This window comes from Hyla sarda, chromosome 7 (genome assembly GCF_029499605.1).
Source record: "Hyla sarda isolate aHylSar1 chromosome 7, aHylSar1.hap1, whole genome shotgun sequence".
In the NCBI taxonomy this organism is placed as follows: Eukaryota; Metazoa; Chordata; class Amphibia; order Anura; family Hylidae; genus Hyla; species Hyla sarda.
Genome location: NC_079195.1, coordinates 49336038 through 49345594, shown reverse-complemented (window position 1 = coordinate 49345594; position 9557 = coordinate 49336038). Strand labels below are relative to the sequence as shown.

At 43.3% G+C, this 9557-nt stretch overlaps 1 protein-coding gene across 3 annotated transcripts in view; it reads right to left on the bottom strand.

Annotated features, from left to right (window-relative positions):
- Window positions 1-7836: 7836 nt before the first annotated feature.
- Window positions 7837-9557, bottom strand: part of MGMT (O-6-methylguanine-DNA methyltransferase) — a 453528-nt gene continuing 451807 nt past the window's right edge. For all 3 annotated transcript variants that reach the window (XM_056529548.1, XM_056529549.1, XM_056529550.1), the window contains exon 6: window positions 7837-8327. In XM_056529548.1, coding sequence (XP_056385523.1) covers window positions 8199-8327 — 129 coding nt within the window. In that variant the 3' untranslated portion in view covers window positions 7837-8198. The remainder of the gene's footprint in view (window positions 8328-9557) is intronic.

Sequence of the window (9557 nt, the reverse complement as noted above, 5' to 3'; positions counted from 1 at the left end):
AAATCATGTGCCGCCAAAACAAATATTATTTTTGAATCTTTCATTATCTTACTCACTGGAAATGGAGGAAAGCAGCATGTGTTGGTATTAGATGCTGCAGAGCCAGCTGTCGTGCCTGGCTGCACAGTGCTTCAGTGTCAGCAGTTCAAAGAACTGCAAGACTGAATGGGGAGGTAACTTGATAGGTCAGTGGGACCCCATTCCAAGTCAAAGGAACACGGCTCTCAAGTGTATTTTTCTAATTTGGGGCATATTTGTTTGTTTTATTGTACCATTACTTTTGACTTGCTTTGTCATAAATATGCAGCCAACCCATAACCGCAAAACACCAGCAGATTTAACGCTTCGTTTTCCTTCCTTTGAGCGCAGACGGCAGCTGTAGTAAATAACCTCACAACGTGGACCAAAAAAAAAAAGTTAAACTGGCCCTATTACGAAAATTCAAGTTTTAGGGGGGAAAAAAAGCGAACAAATGTCAAAATTTCAATAATTCAGCAAACTCTTCATTTCCGGATTATCAGAGAATTCCAAAGTCTAGATGAGTATGGTGCAGGTTGTCACACAGATAGATGACCCTTGCTCTATACTGCCCCCTACTTGTAAAAGTAAAGGGTTAACTAGGAATGAAAACCAAAATCATTGCTGCTTGCTACCAGAAAACAGCGCCACACTGGTCCTCAGGTTGCTTGTGGTATTTCAGCTTGGCTCCATTCACTTCAGTGAAACTGAGCTGCAATATCACACACAACCTAAGGACAAGAGTGGCGCTGTTTCTGGAAGATGTTTTTTTTCTCTCTGATCCTGGATAACCTAGGGTTCCTTTCCATCAAAGCAAACAATTATCTATGGCAGTGGTCCCCATCCTGCTTCTCTCCAGCTGTTGCAAAACTACAATTCTCAGCTATCCCAAAAAGCTAAAGGTTGAAGACCATAGGGGCATGGAGTCAGTGCTGAAGGGACAAGGTCTACCAAAATCTCCAGTGTATTCTGGTGAGAATACTTTGCTAACCTGACACTGTAGGATTCGGGATTAGCAGGAATTCCAGATTATGGGATGCTGCATTAAAGGATCTTGAACATAAAGAGGGGAATTTATTTGTGTACCAGGTTTAAAAGTCTACTTCAGCTAGCACAGTGTTTCCCAACCAGGGTGCCTCCAGCTGTTGCAAACCTACAACTCCCAGCATGACAGGTACACTTTAAAGGGGTTTGTCCTGGCATGCTGGGAGCATGCCTCTGTGCTATTCCTATCCTATCAGACTGCAGCATTAAAAAACAAAGAAGAGGGGGTTACAGAGCAGCCTGCAGTGATTGGATGAAGAGGCACAGCACAGCAGACTCAGGGAGGAAGTGAATGTATGGAAAGTGAGGGCAGGCTCAGTGCTTGCCTCGGACACGCCCCTTCCTGAGCAGTGGATATAAATTGAGTGAGTAGCAGAACAGAGGGATTTATGAGCTAAGTACAGAAGCTAGACACAGAAAATAATAAAGCTTCTATATGTTACTCACTAGTTCATTCAGATGATTTACATGTCTTTTTTTTATGTGTCTAGCTTCTGTACTTAGCTCATAAATCCCTCTGTTCTGCTGCTCACTCAATTTACTTCCACTGCTCAGGAAGGGGCGTGTCCGAGGCAAGCACTGAGCCCGCCCTCACTCACCATGCATTCACTTCCTGCCTGAGTCTGCTGTGCTGTGCCTCTTCATCCAATCTCTGCTCTGTTACCCCCTCGTCTTTGTTTTTTAATGCTGCAGTCTGATAGGAGAGGAATAAGCACAGAGGCAAGCTAGTCCCGACCTCACTTCATGGACTTTGTCCCAGCCTGTGCTTCAGCGTGGACAAAGAAGATGCTGCAGGCTGACAGAATTATGTCCTGGATGATATGGGACCCCTAGTGGTCTTTTTTTATAAGGCATTATTCCTACAAAAGGAGATAATACATTTTTTTTTAATGAAGTATTTCAGAAAGGTGAATGTTTGCCACAATGTACAACATATAAAAAGTTTTTGATTCTGACAGTGCCTATTTAAATCTCCTTGCCTGTGGGAGACCCGACCCTTTTAGCTAAGCCCCACCTACTTTAGTAGAAATGGCATAGGAAGAGCAAAAAAAGGGAAAAAAGTCAGAAAACTGGTGTTAAGCCACAAAAAATGTCCACTGTTCCCATAAATTGCTTAAAGGGGTACTTCGCTGCTCAGTTTTTGGAACAAACTGGAGCCAGCATCGGGAGCTCGTGACGCCATAGCACAGCCCCCTCAATGCAAGTCTATGGGAGGGGGCGTGACATTCGTCACGTCCCCTCCCATAGACTTCCATTGAGGGGGCGTGGCATGACATCATGAGGGGGCGGGGCTATGACGTCACAAGCTACCGGCGCAGACTCCAGCGTTCAGAACAGTTTGTTCCAAACGCTGAGCAGCGGAGTACCCCTTTAAATGGATCCTGTCAGACCGCCATTGATCAGGAGACCGAGCTGGGAGAAGTTCACGCTCAGCATGTTCTCTCCCTGCTCTGTGTTACGTGATTGAGACAGTCTAATAATATAAGTTTATATACACGTCTTACTCATGTGACACAGAGCAGGAAGAGGAGCATGCGGCGGCGTGGACTTCTCCGGGTTGTTCCCCCCCCCCCCCCCCCCCCGATCGACAGAGGTCTGAAGACTACCGCTGATCAAAACTTTTAACATCGCTAGGACATGTCACACTTTAAATGTCTATTCATAACTTTTTTTTTAACTAAATAAACAAATAAATGTTACAAAAAAAATGGCCAACCAATATGGCTACCATTACAGTTCCCACAATGGTCGCCACTCTGCTTCCCTAGGATCCTGGACTGTAAATATCGCTAGTTATGCGGCACTATGGGGGTCCAGTATGTACCGTTACATAGCTATGTAGATAAGCTGTTTGGGGGCCAAGCAGAGTTTGGTAACAACCTATCCAGGAGTTGGATGGTGCACGTTGCCACACCTGATGTAAAATAAAGGGGATATCTAGGATTTAAAGGGGTACTCCGGTTGAAAACTTTTTTTTTTAAGTCAACTGGTGCCAGAAAGTCAAACAGATTTGTTAATATACTTCTATAAAAAAATCGTAATCCTTCCAGAACTTATTAGCTGCTGAATACTACAGAGGAATTTTTTTTCTTTTTGGAACACAGAGCTCTCTGCTGAATCACGAGCACAGTGCTCTCTGCTGACATCTCTGTCCATTTTAGGAACTGTCCAGAGTGTGAGAAAATCCCCATAGCAAACATATGCTGCTCTGGACAGTTCCTAAAATGGACAGAGATGTCAGCAGAGAGCACTGTGCTCGTGATTCAGCAGAGAGCTCTGTGTTCCAAAAAGAAAAAAATTTCCTCTGTAGTATTCAGCAGCTAATAAGTGCTGGAAGGATTAAGATTTTTTAATAGAAGTAATTTACAAATCTGTTTAACTTTCTGGCACCAGTTGGTTTAAAAAAAAAAAAAGTTTTCCGCCAGAGTACCCCTTTAAAACAAAAACTAAAAAAATAAAACATAGCTGCTTTCTACCATAGAACAGCGCCACACTAGTCCTCAGGTTGTGTGTGGTATAGCAACTTGCCTCCATTCACTTCAGTGGACTGTTAATACAGCTAGGTATACAGCACTATGGAGGCCCAGTATGCATGGTTGCATAGCTATGTCCATAAGCTGTTTAGGAGCCTAGAAAAGTTGGGTGACAACCCATGGGAGTTGGAATGGCAGCCATTTTTTTTTCTAACCCAACTTTCCATGAACAGATGCAACAAAAAGCAGCCAAATTGAATTTTTTTCAGCTCAAACGGAGAAAATACTCTATAAATTGATGGCAAGCCTAAAAGGTTTTGTCTTTGATGCTGCGGCCCGGCGCCACGTGTATGACTCGCCATTAGTTTTCTTAGCACGAGGTGCTCCATCATCGAAGTGTCCGGCCAAAAGACACATAACCCTGGAGAGCGCAGGAGACCAACATTATTAGCACTGAAAAGACTGCTAAGTTAGCACCTGAGAAGCATGGGCTTCCCCTTTAAATAGAGTCCTTGGAGGTTGCCCGGCCCGGGACCCTTCATTAGCTGTCAGCCCCTGTTCACACTACCGGCATCATTAACGGCCCCCGAGACGGGGCCCCATTCTTCACCTTCCTATCTGACTGCGGCCTCGCTCGTACTAGGAGGCTTACTAATTCACTGACTGATTTCAAGCTTCCTTACAATAGGAGCCGTTTCTTAAAATACCACAAGAGGGAAAATAAAAAGCGAAAAAAATAAAAAATAAAAAGATGCGGTGAATAAGGATTTACTAAAGAAAATAAAGAGTAATTCTTCTAATCTAGGGTGCCCTCTATTGAGGAGAGACGGTCGGAACAGTTATTTCCTATGGAGAAGGAACTATCATTTACGATTCCGGCAGAGGAGGAGAGACGATAGGAATGGAGCTTTACATTATATTGTTTGTATTATACATTATATTGTTATTTTACTGCTATAGTATACATCAGCATGGACCTGTGGTCTTGTGTTAAGGCCATATTCACATCCTTCTCGTGTATTCATGCAGAAGTAAAAAAAAATTGTGTGTATTATATGCGTATAATGCCTCCATTGCAGTGTTTCCCAACCAGGATGCCTCCAGCTGTTGCAACAGCTGGAGGCCCCCGGTTGGGAAACATTGACATAAGTAAGGGCCCTTCTTCCTTACATGGTTATCATTACCAACGTTACATAAAGGTTCATGTATAGAATATAGGCTCATATAAGTATATAAATGGCTCATACAAAAAATATGGGGAAAAACTGTTCCAGGTTAAAGGGGTACTCCCGTGGAAACTTTTTTTTTTTTTTAAATCAACTGGTGCCAAAAAGTTAAACAGATTTGTAACTCACTTCTATTAAAAAATCTTAATCCTTCCAGTACTTTTTAGGGGCTGTATACTAAAGAGAAATCTAAAAAAAAAAATGCATTTCCACTGATGTCATAACCACAGTGCTCTCTGCTGACCTCTGCTGTCCATTTTAGGAACTGTCCAGAACAGGAGAAAATCCCCATAGCAAACATATGCTGCTCTGGACAGTTCCTAAAATGGACAGCAGAGGTCAGCAGAGAGCACTGTGGTCAGGACATCACAGGAAATGCATTTCTTTTTTGGATTTCTCTTTAGTATACAGCCCCTAAAAAGTACTGGAAGGATTAAGATTAAAAAAAAAAAAAAAAAGTGATTTACAAATCTGTTTAACTTTCTGGCACCAGTTGATTTAAAAAAAAATAAAAATATTTCCACGGGAGTACCTCTTTAAATCTCCTCAAAGGACAAGGGGGCACTACCTCCGTTTGAAGAAGAAAAGGTTTAGTCTCAAGGGGCGGCACGCCTTCTTTACCGTAAGAACTGAATTTATGGAACAGTCTACCTCAGGAACAGTTGAAAGCTTCAAAACAGGGTTAGATACAATCCTAGAACAATAATACATTAACCCCTTAACGACAATGGACGTAAATGTACGTCATGGTGCCGTGGTACCTAACCCACCATGACGTACATTTACGCGCCGCCATGACTGCGAGCACCGGATCGGTGCTCGCGTCATGTGCTGCAAGTCCCGGCTGCTATCAGCAGCCAGGGACCCGCCGGTAATGGTGGACATCTGCGATCGCACGGATGTCTGCCATTAACCCCTCAGATGCTGTGATCAATATAGATCACGGCATGTGCGGCAGTGCGGTACTTTAAATGGATGATCGGATCGCCCGCAGCGCTGTGGCCGTCTCCCGGGGTCTTCTGCTCTGGTCTGAGATCGAGCAGACCAGAGTAGAAGATCCCCCATAATACTGATCAGTGCTGTGCCCTATGCATAGCACTGAACAGTATTAGCAATCAAACAATTGCTATAGATAGTCCTCTATGGGGACTATTAAAGTGTAAAAATGAAAGTAAAAAAAGTAAAAGTAAAAACATTTTGAAAAATTCCCTCCCCCAATAAAAATATAAAATGTCCTTTTTTCCCATTTTACCCCCATAAAGTGTAAAAAAAAAAAAAAAAAAAAAAAAAATGAATACACATATTTAGTATCACCGTGTGCATGAATGTCCGAACTATTAAAATATAATGTTATTGATCCCGTACGGTGAACGGCGTGAATGTAAAAATAAAAAATTTACTGAAGATTTTATGCAAGCTTTATAACCAGAACAGTCTCTATACAGGCAAAGTCTCTTAGAGATTGAGAGTGGTTGGGACCTTAAGCAATTTAGAGTCCATAGACTGATATGCGCTGTTCCACTGGATTTAGGGGTTCTAGTTGCGGTCCAGTAGTCACGCTAGCTTTAGTGGGGATTAGTTTAGAACTCACGGTTTAGTTTTGTGCTCAGGCCGGCAGACTTCTGGCCTAGCTTGTCAGTGAAAGTTGCGCAGATCCATCCTGCTAGTCAGGCATCCACGAGAGCAGCAACCCAAGAGAGCGATAATTGGCTACAGCTCCCTTATATGGGCAGGGGCTGGACTAGAGTTGATTGGTCCATTACTTCTGTCAATCATCTTAACACAGAATTATGGGTAACATGTGACCCAAGGACCTCCAAAGGTCCTCCAACATACCATAGAGGAATTAACATGGTCACATGACCGAAGGTCCTGCGACGCTAACAAGGTAAGTACACTAATATACCTTATACTAGATATTTACATTATTAAATATACACTTATAAACATTATAGAATTAGAATAGAAGGAGGCGACTAGGGGCTGTCCCACCTGGGGGACCCTACCTGAACGTAGGAACTCTGACTTTGGGGACCACTACACAAGGTACGGTGTGCAATACGGTACCGGGACACCACAGGTTCATATGACGTAGGTGATGCTTAACCACTAATTCATGCATTACCTAACTGATGTGTTTTGCCCCTTCTTTAGGATACCCTTCATGGCCGGCTAGGCACACCTCAGGCCGAATTATTCACCCATGTGGTACACTCCACTCACGGTACATGTGACTTGACCACAAGTAAAGGTTAACTTCATAAAATTAACCTGATTTGTGGGAGGAGTCTGGTCTTTATATACCCACCTGGTGCTGTTGGCAGCGTGCAAGGCATCCCCACCCTCCCTTTCCCTTTTTTCTACGGTCATGTATATATTTATTTAATGTATGTGTGTATATATATATATATATATATATATATATATAATTTGTAATGTATATGTGTGGGTATGTAATAAAAAAAATATATATCAATATAAAAAAAAGGAGACAACACAAACCACCTAACATCCCTCTGTTCTGCTTGACAAATTAGAGTGCAGTGTTTAGTTAGAGTGCAGTGACACAGTGTTTAGACAACTTTTTTTTATTATTAGGATTCAGATAACAAGTTCTGGGTTGGAATATATTTTTACTGGCATGAAAACACAGAACAAAATGATGAAGGAAGTCAGGAAAAAAAAATAAAAAATCATCAAAATCCTTTCAACATCTACTCAAGGATCTAAACGATAGAAAAGAAAGATACATAAACAAAACTACAATAGACATTTCCTATAAAAAAAAAGCAAAGCAAAAATGCTAAGAAAAAATACTATTTTTGTGTATGTGTGGCAGCAGCGACATATATCAAAGGATTAGGTGGGAATGCTTGGGCACCGATGTTGGCAGAGGGACAAGATCTGCGTCTGGATGAATACAAGGCTGGGCAGGAATAGGGAGGTGTATGTGTGTGTGGGTTATGTGTAGCACGCAAGGCTAGGACGCTGCCTGCTGTCCCCTCTATGAGCCAGATGCTTCCTTCCTATACCGGGGCAGTTCAACCTCGCATTTGCCACACCACTCCCATCTCTTTTTTTTTATTTCCCTTGCTTTAATGGGCATTAAAAATAGAACAAAACAGAAGTGGAGATGAAAACAGAATACAAGACCAACAGGCTCGGGTCTGCTGTACTCATTCTGCTGTAAAATGTTAAAACAAGACAAAGCACACAAGCTGCGTCCCCCAGGACACATCCAGCCTTTTTAATATAGTAGTGCCACCACACATTTCGCATCGGATGCTGTATTATATTTATATGCCACTCAAATATTTACAATTTTTTTTTTTCCTGAATTCCTACTTGCGCGGCGTGAAAGCTTACAGAGCGTTGTGCCGGGGTTATATGCTTTGGCTGCCGTACAGCTCTGGGTGAAGGCACTAAAGAACACGTTTCACATTTCGTTCACATGCTTCTCGTGTGCCAGAAGCCAGAGTTTCACATTGTTTCTTTTGCCACCGCTGTAGTTGCCAAGTTTTCCGTCGCTGCAGATCACCCGGTGGCACGGTACAATAAGTGGCACCTGGAAGAGAAAATAGAGATATAACCATGCTGCAATTATACATTTTGGTACAGTAAACGGACTCTGTAGGAAGGGTACGGCACCGGCGCTAGTCACATGGTACCTTGTGGAGCGAGTAAGAATCTGGTGGAGAGGAGTGGGACTCTATAATCACTCAATTTAGTACAATGCCCTATTAGGATTAAAGGAGAACTCCAGCCAAAATGAACTTACCCCTATCCACAGGATAGGGGCTAAGCAGCTGAGTGCAGGGGTCTGACCGCTGGGACCCCCTGCGATCTCTGGAACGGAACCGCGACTCTCAGTGAGGAGTGAGTGTCATCTACCGGTATTGGTACGGGAGCTCTGATGATGCCCGGGTGCTGTAGTTGGGTCTCTTCAGCAAAATGAATGTCTACCACACGCACTCCTCACTTAGAGTCCTGGGGGTCCGGAGATCATGGGGATCTCAGTGGTCAGACCCCACGATCAGCTACTTATCCCCTTAACCTGTGGATAGGGGATAAGTTAATATTGGCTGGAGTTCTCCTTTTAAGGGCTCGTTCACGCAAGTGGATTTCCTTTCAAACAGGAAAGGTGCTGCGAGTTCGAAAGGAGATGGGGTCTCCGCAGCCTGTCCGCAGTAGAGTTTCAGCAGCGGATTTATGCCGCAAACACTATTGACATCAAGGGGGTGTGCGGCGGGATTTCCGCTGCTGAAAAGTTTCCACCGACAGTCGGTGGAGTGCCCGCCCCCTTTCAAACTGGCAGCGGTAAACACGCTGCAAAATTATAAGGAAATCCGCTCAAGTAAACAAGCCCTAAAGCTACGATCATACTGGTAGGTCACAACTGCTGCAGATTTTCCACAACCGATTACATTGACCTTAATGGGGCTTCAATTTTTTTGCTTTGGAAATAAGTTCACAAGGCGGTATTTCCAAGCGTAATTCCTCCCAAAAATAGCGGCCTGCAAAACTCTGCAAATTTCAGTGCAGAAGTTCACACAGCGGAATTTCCGCATTTCGGATTTCACTAAATTATAAGACATGTCTTTAAATTTTGAAGAATTCCGTTAAGAGCCCCATTAAAGTTAAAGGGGTATTCCGGCTTTAGACATCTTATCCCCTATCCAAAGCGATCTCCTGCTCCTGAGAGAAGACGGTGGACCCCCGCGATCAGACATCTTATCCCCTATCCTTTTTTTCTTTTCCTGTACACTATGTGGGCGGCCATCTTGCCTGAGCTGTT